Source organism: Dermochelys coriacea, chromosome 1 (genome assembly GCF_009764565.3).
Source record: "Dermochelys coriacea isolate rDerCor1 chromosome 1, rDerCor1.pri.v4, whole genome shotgun sequence".
NCBI lineage: Eukaryota > Metazoa > Chordata > Testudines > Dermochelyidae > Dermochelys > Dermochelys coriacea.
Genome location: NC_050068.2, coordinates 160,254,957 through 160,267,907, shown reverse-complemented (window position 1 = coordinate 160,267,907; position 12,951 = coordinate 160,254,957). Strand labels below are relative to the sequence as shown.

Genomic DNA, 12,951 nt, shown 5'->3' with positions numbered 1-12,951 from the left:
TATTGGAAAGCCTGGGAGGTGGGCGGGCACAAGCTGTGCTGCCCGTGCAGCAGCATGACTGTGGGAAAGGTGGGACAGCAGGGGAGGGGCCGGGGGCTAGCCTCCCCGTCCAGGAGCTCAGGGGCCAGGCAGGACGGTCCCGCAGGCCGGATTTGGCCCGCAGGCCGTAGTTTGCCCACCCCTGCTCTAGTGGGTAAGAGGAGCAGGACTACACTTCAAACAGCAGCCACAGGAAAAGCAATTATGAGACTATGCTGCTATCAACATTAGTAACTCCTGTTAGCATTAATACACTTGCATATCAATAGCAGAATACAATTTTAAGATTTTTAAACAGTACAGGCCTGGAAGAGGTATAAAAAATTTGACATTCAGGGCCTGATCTAGCAAACCCTTAACTTCAAGCCTATTGCAAAAAAAGTGGGACTAATTATGGTAGCAAATGCATCACTATATTTGGCATTAAGTGTTTGCAGTGTTAGGACCTTAATTATTATAATACTGATACTTGTAAACTAGGGGATAAAATTTAAACAAATGTTTCTCTTTTCTAATTTGTGACTCAGACTAGATGCCCCACAGGAGCATTAGAAAGTCCACTTAGGCCCTTATGGGTCTAAAGCAGATGTTCTCAAACTCAGGACTGGCCCTCAACATTTTGGCACCTGAGTTGGGGAGCTCAAATGACTCCCCTATGCCCCCTTGCTTGGGCCAAAACTTTGAAAGGTCTCAATTCTGCCTTCTTCCTGTTCTACTCCTCTCACGGTACTGCTCTGCTACCTACCCCAATAAAGGAGAACTAACAACTTAAAATGCCTTGTTCAGAAACTTTAAGTAACACTTAACTTTCAAACACCTGAACAGCAAATGTAACTTTTCTTGTCTGCATAGTAAACACTGTGCCTTGCATAATGACAGGTTTCAGAGTAGCAGACAAAGTGAGCTGTAGCTCACGAAAGCTTATGCTCAAATAAATTTATTAGTCTCTAAGGTGCCACAAGTCCTCCTTTTCTTTTTATAGTAAACACTGGCATTTTTATCTGTTTGAATAATCAAAGTGGTGCTTTCTGTGCCTTCTTGGTTGCAAAGATTTGAACTGCTTCCTGCTGAAGGTCCACAGTCTGGGCCAGCTCATGCTCTATTGAGATGTTCCTTCAGAAAGCCTCCCTGAGAACTAATTTGAGATCCAAATGTATTTTAAAGCTTTTGTCCAGGTGTCCTTCTCTACTGATGCAATCCAGGATGGTAGCTGGTCTCTATGACTTCCGCACTCCTCCTGTGGCTTCAGACAGTTAGAAACATACTTGTTCATAAACGTACACATTTGATACTTTTATGGAGTTAATTAGGCTTATTCGCTGAGAGGATAAGACTTATTTAAAAAACCAACAACTTGTCTACTATGATGTCAGAGGCACAGCAACAAAGATGTTTGGAAAAGTGAAGAAAAGTAAAAAATGAGAGCTAGTCAAAAATATGAATTTGTGTACCATGTGAAATTATGATATTTCAAACAAATATTTCATCAACTATTGAAATATTGATTTTTTTTTTCATGGAAGTTCCAAAAAACTTTGACGTGGAAATATTGAAATGCAATGTTTTAACATTCCTGAATCAAAATGTTTCAGGTCATTTCAAGTAAATTTGACGTTAATCTGTGTTTATCTGAGCTACTGGCGTGCATTATGGGAGTTGTAGTTCAGGTGCCTCATACATCCATTCTTTCTTATGGACAGCGTCTCCACCTGGATTATATCTCCTGTGTTGCACTGTGATTATGTGACTCCCATGATGCACTGCATTGATTCAACCAGATAGGACACAATGGTGATCATAGGAAATGCAGGAAAAGCCAGTGAGCCCAGCCCATAGCAGAGAATGGGAGCATGATGTACCCAAACTACAACTCCTATGAGGCACCATGATAGCTCAGAAAACAGATTAATGTCAAACTGACCAGAAATGTTTTGATTTAACAAACTGAAAAGGGAGCAGTGGGGGCAAAAAAACCTAACTGGCTTCAAGACTGAGTTTGATAAGTTTATGGAGGGGATGGTATGATGAGACTGCCTACAATGCCATGTAGCCGATCTGCAACTGCTAGCAGCAAATATCCCCAATGGCTGGTGATGGAACACTAGATGGGAAGGGCTCTGAGTTATTACAGAGAATTCTTTCCCAGGTGTCTGGCTAGTGGGTTTTGCCCACATGCTCAGGGTCCAACTGATCGCCATATTAGTGGTCAGGAAGAAATTTTCCCCCAGGTCAGATTGGCAGAGATCCTGGGGGTTTTCACTTTCTTCTGCAGCATGGGGCATGAGTCATTTGCAGGTTTAAACTGGTGTAAATGATGGATTTTCTGTTACAGGAGTGGGTGGGGCAGGTTCTGTGGCCTGCAATGTGCAGGAGGTCAGACTAGATGATCATGATGGTCCCTTCTGGCCTTAAAGTTTGTGAGAAATATCTTGATTAAGGTCACCCTGACCTACTGTTTAGATTTTGCTTAGGTTTTCCCAATGTAAAATTAAAAAAAAAATCAGGAAAACTGAATTTTTTCTCATGGAAAATTTTGATTTTGCAGAAACTGTATTTTCTATCAAAAACATTTTAAAACAGAAATTTTCTGACTATCTTTTTTGAAAAATACACTTCTCAGTAAAGGCTAATTTCTACTCTACTTTACTCTGATGTAAATGCAATAAACCTCAACAAATACATGAGGGTAACTCTGGAGTTATATATGCCATCATGTACCAGCAATGCCCCTCTGCCATGTACATTGGTGAAACCGGACAGTCTCTACGCAAAAGAATAAATGGACACAAATCTGACATCAGGAATTATAACATTCAAAAACCAGTAGGAGAACACTTCAGTCTCCCTGGCCACTCAATAACAGACCTAAAAGTCGCAATTCTTCAACAAAAAAACTTCAAAAACAGACTCCAACGTGAAACTGCAGAACTGGAATTAATTTGCAAACTGGACACCATCAAATTAGGCCTGAATAAAGACTGGGAGTGGGTCATTACAAAACCTAAACCTAATTTTCCCAATACTAATTTCCCCCTACTGTTACTCACACCTTCTTGTCAACTCTTTGAAATGGGCCACTCTTATTACCACTACAAACGTTATTTTTCCTCCCTTGGTGTCCTGCTGTCAATTGAATTGTCTCATTAGACTGACCTCACATTTGGTAAGGCAAATCACATCTTTTCATGTATTTATACCTGCTCCTGTATTTTCCACTCCATACATCTGATGAAGTGGGTTCTAGCCCATGAAAGCTTATGCCCAAATAAATTTGTTGGTTTCTAAGGTGCCACAAGGATTCCTTGTTGTTTTTTTCTGGATTTACTAATAATCACAGTAAGTGCTAGTGCTCACACTGGAATGATCTGCTAGTTCAATCCTAGGCAATTTCTGAGCAAGCCTTAGTTATAGCAGTAAGTATCATCACCAACCTAACTTCTCAGGTCAGATTTATGTGCAGTTTTTTCCTGGATCCACATCATAGGCATTTACTTAATTCTTTTCACAGTGCTTGTTAATGATTAATAAAGGAATATGCACATTGGTTTTGGAATCTAACCTTATCTTATCACAACTACATTGTCACTGCAAAGCACAGCCATTAAAAGCAGTGAACAGAAACTACACTGAAATAGTTTCTTTAAGATCGTCTAGCAAAATGGCAAAGAGAAATCAACACTTTTGAGAGACAGTCAGTGTATGTGTATGAGGAGTTATGTGCATCCAGGTGCCACTGATAGTAGATTTTTTGTTCATGTGAGAATATCTGAGAATTTATCCAAGACTTTTAAAAGACAATCTTCACGGTGAAGGTAAGAAAACATCGTCTGTATTTATTAGTTTAAAATAGATTAATGATTTTACAATGGATTTTCATAAATAAATCAAATAATTTAATCAGAATTAATCTAAATTGGATTTAGATAGGAAATATTTTTAAAACTGGGGTTAGAAATGGCATTTGAGAAAGGCTTTTGGTTTTCCAACTGTGTTACCAGTTAACTGCTAAATACTCTGGCATAAGGAATTGGGTCTGAAATACAGCTTTAAAAAAACACTAACACTGGGAACAGTGAGTGTGGTAATATGTTGTTCTTGTATTCACTTTTCAGGTTTAATTTAGGCCCTGAGCCTGCAATGAGCTCTGCTTGGGTTTGTTGTCATGTCCACAGAAGTTAGTAACACCACTTAATGCACTACCAGAAGGCACTCAAATACTATGGTGATGAGTGTGGCACAACCACCTTTATAGAATAAAACAGAACAGAACACGCAGAGCCTCTGACTTCAGTAAGGCTCTTGTGGGCACAGGGGTCCTCCCATTTAGGGCTCAGTGCAGGATCAGAGCCTAAGCATTCATTGTGTAACCTTTCTTTACATGTGTTCAGTCTTTATTCATGGAGCAACAAAGAAGCTTCTCGCATGCCAAAAGCTAACATTATGTTACACACAGTTGCTAATATGGAGCTTGAGCTAAGCCTTAAGTTCCATGTTTATTTTCAATTCATACTCATTTATGTATGTCAGCCCTGATTTGCCATTGCCATTGTTTTGCACCACGTGGGGTCATTTACCTCAGTACACGGTGGGTGCAAAGTGGGTGTAAAATGCTGCCAGATTGGAATGGGCACATTTTACACCCAGTCAGCTCTGGTGTAAACAACTACACAAATTTCACAGCAATGGAGACTCAGGCCCCACATGAATGTAGGGGACCAGATCCTGCTCCTATTTATTTAAAAGTGTTCATCTTTGTCACTGAGTTTAATAGGTGCAGGAGCAGGCCCAGGATCTACAAGTACAAGAGATTTAAAGCAAAATTTAATCTTAATGACTATGCAATATTAAGTTTATACGAGTAGCTGGTTGATATTTTTCCAACTAATTGGTATGCTGGCTGAAAATGCTGTTTTATCAAAACTGAGACTTTCCTTGAGAATGCATTAATTTCATCAACATTTAATATAGAAAAAAAATGAAATGAAGCATTTGAATAATGGCAAAACATTCAACTTTATCAGAACAGAACATCTTGTTTTTTAATTTCAAAATGATTTTTCATTTCAATATTTTATATTCTATTATAAATGGCAATAGAATAGAAAATTTTTAAAAAGTCAAAACTGGAATGAAACACTTTCATTTTATTTAAACAAAATATTTTGATTGATCAGAAATTAATTTTTTTTTGAAAATTTAATTAATCAGGAAATTATAATTATGTTTCTATTCCAAATCAGAAGAATAACAAAATCTGAAATCATGGAATTTTCTCTAGTTGCATGGGTACAACAGAAATTGCAGGTTAATAATTTTGGATTTGCTTCCTGGCCTGGGGATTTACCTCTATTATTTCTATTAATACTGGAGATAATTACATGCAAACATTGCCAGATTTTGTGTGGTGAGAATAAATGCTGCAGATAAAAGAGAAAAGTTCCATTTTATTAGGAATTGGATCCTGTCTTTTTCAGCTGCTTAATAACGGACTTTTCACCACACAAAATGTGAAAACGAGCGTGTATCTAAAGTAAACTTAAATGCTTTCAGAATCTAACCTAATCTATCTATCTAAGACCTTGAATCACTAACAAAAACACATACTAGCCTTTAAAGTGCAATTAAATGAACTGAAATGGCATTTCTGTTGTTTGTTTGTTTGTTTATTTCACCTGCCAGGGTGATTTCAGGGTTCTAGCTGTTTGGCAAGAGGTAATCACAGCACAAATAGTTCCAGTGGGGGAGGGAGCCACATACGTTCTTCACATTCCTTTAAGGGTCTTGATCCTAGGAAGTGCTATAAATTCATCTGAGGCAGAAATTTGCCTTTTCCACACAGCTATAATCACAAAGTCCCTATTGGTTATTAATACAGACCCTTAAATACAGGCTCTTACTGTAACATAGCAAGGTACTGGATTTGTTCAAGAGAAATAAAATGGTTATGCCAGCTTTTTTCCCCATGTAGTATTTAGGGTGACCAGACAGCAAATGTAAAAAAATCGAGACGGGGCTGGGGGGTAATAGAAACCTATATAAGAAAAAGACTCAAAAATCAGGACTGTCCCTATAAAATAGGGACATCTGGTCACCCTAGTAGTATTGCTTTTAAAAGCAAGGAGAAGTAAAACATTTTTATAGGGAACCCACAATGTCACTGCTGTGCTATTAATTTGTATAGGTTCCAGAGTAAGGGTCTAGATGTCACAAAGCAAGGTCTATTTAAAGGCAACAGAAGTTTATTAGAGGGAGTAAAGGTTGTGGCCACAATAACACTATCCTTTCATCCTCTTCCTCCTCCTGAATGAACAAGTTTAATTCCCTAAAGTGAAAAGTGTGCAAGCCACGACAGGCAATCTAGGTCCCTCCCACATACTTCTTATAAATGTTAGGGTTACAATAAAACAAACTACAACTATTAGGAAACTGGGATTGCGCAGTGTCTCTACTTGGAGCTGGGGTGTGATTCTCAGCTCAAGTAGACATACTTGTACTAGCTCTCAGTGAGCTAGCATACTAAAAATAGTAGTGTAGCCGTGGCAGCATGGGCAACAGCAAGTAGGGCTAGCTGCCTTGAGTACGTACTCATGGGGTCTGGACGGGTTTATGCTCAGGTGGCTGGCCTGTGCCACTGCAGCTACGCTACTATTTTTAGTAGTTAGCTTGATGAGAGCTAGCATAAGTATGTCTCTGTGAGCTGAGCCTCACAGACTCACATGTAGATGTGACCTGGGAAATGCAGTGCTAAGGTGGTACTCTCACACAAGACAATCCATACAACCTTAACTCTGCCCTCTTTGGGACGCCAGCAGAAGTTTGCTTTTGGGAGTGGGGGTATTTGTCTTTTCTGACTTGAGTGAAGGGCAGAAAAATAATATTAGGACACACCCTAACGTACAGATAGCTTCTTTAGTTGTGACTGCACAAATAGAAACCAGGAAAGGCAGCTCAGTGTGTCCTGTTGTTTCTATCCATCAGCAGCTAGTAGTCTCAGGATCAATGGCACCACACAGAGCACGCTGAGAGTCTTGTTGAACTGTGTGAATAAAAGTACTGAAAAGGAGCTGTGTTGGGCACAGAGAAAATAGCATTTTTTGTAGGGGGAAGTAAAGTACCGTGATGTTTTCCCAGTTCCTCTTGGTTCTCTGCAGAGATAGGGTTGTCTAGCCGCCTTGGGTGCCAAGTGTCACCTTATCTGCACAGATGCAAATATCATCCATATTGTAGCCCTGTCAGAGCTGGGCAAATAAGAAATGTAAATGATATTGTAACTGCAGGGAAACAAAACTACTAATATATAACTGACAGGTGAATGGGATTTGTGTGCAGCTGGATTGTGCAGTAATAAGAGTAATATCAGTACTTTTGAAAATTATATTTTGACCATGATTCATTGTAGTTTGCTTGGTCAGTAATTCTCTGGAAACATAACCAATATGGGTTCGTTATAAGTAGGCTAGGAAGCCACAGATTTTTATTTGGTAAATGTCAATAAATGTTGATTTCACCGGATATATACAAACCAAAGAAAAAAATATTTCCATTGGTAATAATCAAAATTTACCAATAGGCAAAGTAAGAAAAATGCTGCTTGAGAACTTATTCGAGTTTGGCTTAAGGATCTTTACTTTGTATATTTTGACAGCTGATACTGGCAGCTGTGTTGTAACAGTTATAAAGCTTTAACTTTTTGAATCTCAATGTCTACTGTTATTAAACAATTATTGTCTGCCCCTCCCTGTTGGGTTACCTTCCACTAATTTCCCACAACTCTGAACATTTAAATAGATAAAAATAAATGCTTAAACCCCATAACTTTGGGCAACTGTGAAAGTTTAAATTGATACAAATAAAAAATGATTAAAATAAACAATGATTAAAAATAAACATTGATATTAGCCATCAAAATTACAAAACCAACCCCTAAACTCAAATTCTGCCAAACCTTGTTGTGAGGAAATAAAATGGGCTTGAAACCAGTGTGGATTCTAGCAGAGGACACTCAGGGGCACAAAGCCCACACAGAAGGGGTTGCAGAGGAGCACTATTCCCACAAAACCCACTATGCTGAGGGTCCCAGAGCCAGCCAGAATAGCTTTAAAAGTGTGTGGTGCTGGCCAGAGTGGAAATGTACTGAGGGAGCCTGGAGCTGTACTGATTAAACACATGCCATGGGTAGCCTCAGTCATGAATTAAACCCTGTCCAATTACTTTAGAGAGGATATGGGTGACCACAGAGTTCACAGAGTCTGCCAGAATACTACCAGCAGCATGGACGATGTACTCCGAGTACACATTTGATTGCAGACAACTCAGAATTATTTCTCCCAGCTGCTCATGATCCATTTTCATTATGTTAAAGGGTATCCCTGTCACCTTTAATCTTCTCAATACGTGTGTAATAGAGGACACAAAGAGACAAATGTTTAAATGCTAGAGCAGGGGTCGGCAACCTTTCAGAAGTGGTGTGCCAAGTCTTCATTTATTTACTCTAATTTAAGATTTCGCGTGCCAGTAATACATTTTAATGTTTTTAGAAGATCTCTTTCTATGTCTATAATTAAACTATTGTTGTATGTAAAGTAAATAAGGTTTCTAAAATGTTTAAGAAGCTTCATTTAAAATTAAATTAAAATGCAGAACCTCCCAGACCGGTGGCCAGGACCCGGGCAGTGTGAGTGCCACTGAAAATCAGCTCAGGTGCTGCCTTTGGCACACATGCCATAGGTTGTCTACCCCTGTGCTAGAGCATTATAAAAACCAGCAGCAACATTTCCTCAACAATTCTATGTTGTGTAGCTTCTTTATAACTATCCAATGACAACTGCATGCCTTTTTGTCCTAGGTTTCAGGAGAAAATGTTCCAATGGATAGCCTCCAGAAATTTATTCCAGTCACTTTTATCCTATTTGCCTCAGTAACAGGTAAGACACTGCTAATTCATTAAATGACTCATAATGGAGACCATAAAGTATAATAAAATATATAAACTAATTTTAAAGCACTGTAAATATCTATTACAGGCAGTATCAAATGTATGTTTCACAGTAATGCTTAATAGTGAATGAATTTATTAAATATTCTTAGAAGGGATTGCTTTACCTTTCAAGCCTGAAAATACATCATGAATTTGGCTGGACCATAGTATGAAGGTGTTAGAAAGGGTTACAGTGGGGAAGAGGGGAGAGGAAGAAGGCATAGAGGAGTCAGGGAAGCAGATGCAAGGAAGATCGTGGCAGAGGGAAGGCCTTAGTTCATCTAAAAGCAAAGTGTTCCCCATCCATGCTCTCTTCAGGGGTTGAGGGAACTCAGCTCCTCATAGAGTCCCCCTCCTCCTGCCTCTGCACTGCCTGGGGAAATGACACATCAGGCAGCAGAATTTTAGTCGGGAGTAACAGGGGGAGCTGTATCTGTCTGGGGAATTTATGAGGCTTCAGGTCTTTCCACCAGCAGGAGAAGCAACACCAATAGCTGAGGGGAGAAGAAGAATTGTCCAAGCTGGGAATTTCCTAGCTACCTCTACTGCATTTTTTTCTACAGGACGATATGTCTCCCTGCTGGTTCTCCCTAGGGGACTGAAAGGGAGAGGCAGACCTTGCTACTTCAAACTCTCCCTCCCCTCCAGGAAAAATGAGGAAACCCTTCCCCTCTCCTTGACTGAATCAAGAAGAAAAAGAATGGCCCTGTCAGGTCTCTCTGCCCTCTGAGCTTTCCATAGTGGGGTGTGTGTTGGTGGGGAGAGGATAAGGCACACACAGGTTGTTCCCACAGCACCACATTTACATGCTCACACTCACATTGTTTGGCACCTGCTTGGGGATATAGACACCTTTGATGCACATTTATTCCCTTATCATCTCTATGTCCTGTCTCTCACACAAGTCACTACAGTGTCATTTCACCACATCACCCTCTGTGATGACATAAAGCCACCAGAATTGTGGAGCACCTCCCTCCCACTTTAATCTGCTTTAACCTCTGGTTACCTCGCTCAGTTATCTCATAGAGACTTGAGCTTCCACAGCAGCACAGCCAGCTAGGAGTGCTGGCTTAGCATGACCAGGCTTACAAAGTGAAAACCAAGGACAGCTACACAGCAGCAGGAAGGAGGAAGGGGAGAAAATAAGGTACTTTCCCCTGCTAGGTGACCAGTTGATAAAATACAAAGACCAGCCCCACCTCACCAAAATGCCTTCCCTCTGCCAGGATCTTCCTCCCATATGCTGCTTTGACTCCTCTACTTTTACCCCCACTGCCTCAGTGCTCCTAACTCCTGGGCCCCAGACATTCCCACTCCTTCCTACTGCCCTTGCTCACACACTCATCCTGACAGGTCCAGATCCAGAACAGGTGAGTCTGAAGCTCCTCCTCACTTATCATCACACACAGCTTCCAGCCTAGGCCAGCAGAGCAACGTGTTCCTTTTCCTCTCTCAGCTCCCTCTCTCTTCTTTCAACCCCATCTCAAGCAGTCACATCTAATCAGCTGGCTCTAGCTCTTGTTCCCCTCTCCTTTCCTCCCCATTCAATAAATAAGTTCTGCCCCGATAAAGCAATGAATCCCCTACAAGACGATAATTCTGCAAACCAACTAATGCTGCCCTCCTTTCCCAAATCAATTTATGCTGCCCCACTACCTGTCTGCAGGCCTCTGTGCTATGGGTGGCCCATCTCTGCTCCTCTCCTGGATTTGTAGAGCCCCTCATCCCCTGGCCAATCCTCCTTCTGCATCTGGTCATTTTACTTCTGTTTCTCCCGCCTCTATTCTTAAAGTAGCAGTGGCCCAGTGCCTGCTCTTCTCCCTCTCCTCTGAAACAAGCCATGTCTCCATCTATTCAGTTTCTCATTTTGCTTCCTATCCTGAAAAAGCAGTAGTAGTGCCTGAGTCACACCTCTCAGATCCCTGCCTCCCTTCTCTCACCTTCACACAAGAAAGGGCACTAGGAATGCTCCCTGTGTCCACCTCCTGTTCAGGTTGGGATGGAGGAGGTGACCTGATGTCTCAGTGTTCTAGTGAAGGTGGAACAAATCTGTAGTGCTAACAGGATGATGGAACTATCCCTTCTGTCAAGGTTCCTTCCCCACTCTGAACTCTAGGGTACAGATCTGGGGACCTGCATGAAAGACCCCCTAAGCTTATTCTTACCAGCTTAGGTTAAAAACTTCCTCAAGGTACAAACTTTGCCTTGTCTTTGAACCCTATGCTGCCACCACCAAGTGTGCTAAACAAAGAACAGGGAAAGAGCCCACTTGGAGACATCTTCCCCCCAAAATATCCCCCCCAAGCCCTACACTCCCTTTCCTGGGGAAGGCTTGATAAAAATCCTCACCAATTTGCATAGGTGAACACAGACCCAAACCCTTGGATCTTAAGAACAATGAAAAAGCAATCAGGTTCTTAAAAGAAGAATTTTAATTAAAGAAAAAGTAAAAGAATCACTTCTGTAAAATCAGGATGGTAAATACCTTACAGGGTAATCAGATTCAAAACATAGAGAATCCCTCAAGGCAAAACCTTAAGTTACAAAAAGACACAAAAACAGAATATACATTCCATTCAGCACAGCTATTTTACCAGCCATTAAACAAAAGGAAATTTAATGCATTTCTAGCTAGATTACTTACTAACTTAACAGAAGTTCTGAAGAGTTATGAAGAGCGTTCCTGATCTGTTCCCAGCAAAAGCATCACTCACTCACTCACTCACTCACTGTCTCTCTCTCTCTCTCACACACACACACAGACCCTTTGTTTCCATCCCCTCTCCGGCTTTGAAAGTATCTTGTCTCCTCATTGGTCATTGTGGTCAGGTGCCAGCGAGGTTATCTTAGCTTCTTAGCCCTTTGTAGGTGAAAGGGTTTTGCCTCTGGCCAGGAGGGATTTTATAGTTCTGTATATAGAAAGGTGGTTACCCTTCCCTTTATATTTATGACACCTTCAAACTGGGACAATCTTAGTAAAGCAGGACATCTGGTGACCCTAGCTGAGTCAGTCATTCACAAAGGCCTGTAACTGGGCATCATCCTACTAAACTAGTGATGCTGACCCAGTGACGTCAGAAAAATATGTTCCTTACACATCAGCCCAGCAGGCTTAATCAACAGCTGCATAGCAACCTACCTTGAAATCATTCCGGAAAGTAAGAGATGAGTCAGTAATGTCAAAGTGGCATAGCCCTTGACACCAGCATAGCAAGCTAGAGATGTTGAGCCAGAGGCCTCAAGCCTGGAAATCCTAGCCAGTTACAAGGGATGAATTAGTGAGCTCACAAAGGTCTGTATCTTGGCATCCTCCTAGCAAGCTGTTAAGTGCTGAGCCGGTGACATCACAGAGACCTGTCTCATACCAGCCAACCAGCAACTAGTGGGGCCGCGCCACAAAGGTCTATGCTTTGACATCAGTGTGACCCTGCCTGGGTGGACTTGCTGTGGGAAGCGCACGGAGGGGCAGAGAGGATGCTGAATGCTCCAAGGTCAGACCCAGGAAGGTGGAAGCTGTGCAAGCTGTGTGTCCTGCAGACAGTCTGCTTACAGAAAGGAGACTTCCCCAGAGTCCTGACTGGCTTTGTAGGGAGCAGTTCTAGAGCATCGCCCGGGGACTCTGTTACAACTGGTGGCACAGGTGGGATGTACTGCACCCCACGGATGGCGCTTCCGGCAGAAAGTGTCTGGGGAGCAGTAAAATGAAGGGGGATTGACGAGGACCAGGCAGGCTAAAGACTCAGAGAGGAGCGGTTTCAGGGGGCGGTTAACCCTGGGAGTGTGTGACCAGCGAGAAGGACTGTGCAGTAATGGGGTCCCCCTGGGGACTGTGGTGAGCAGTCTCTGGGGCGAAGGAGCCTGCGGCTTGGCCCTGGGAGAGAGAAGGACTTTTGCAGTAACAGGGTTCTCCTAGGGATTGCAGTGAGTGGTCC

At 41.7% G+C, this 12,951-nt stretch overlaps 1 protein-coding gene across 5 annotated transcripts in view; it reads left to right on the top strand.

The window, feature by feature from the left end:
- The window catches only part of IGSF5 (immunoglobulin superfamily member 5), a 110,242-nt gene that overhangs the window by 41,705 nt on the left and 55,586 nt on the right, over positions 1-12,951 (top strand). For 4 of the 5 annotated variants that reach the window (XM_043507156.1, XM_043507153.1, XM_043507155.1 and 1 more), the window contains one exon: positions 8,885-8,963. In XM_043507156.1, coding sequence (XP_043363091.1) covers positions 8,885-8,963 — 79 coding nt within the window. Of the gene's footprint in view, positions 1-3,614; positions 3,852-8,884; positions 8,964-12,951 lie in introns of those variants that run through there. The other variant, XM_043507151.1, reaches the window with a different exon arrangement.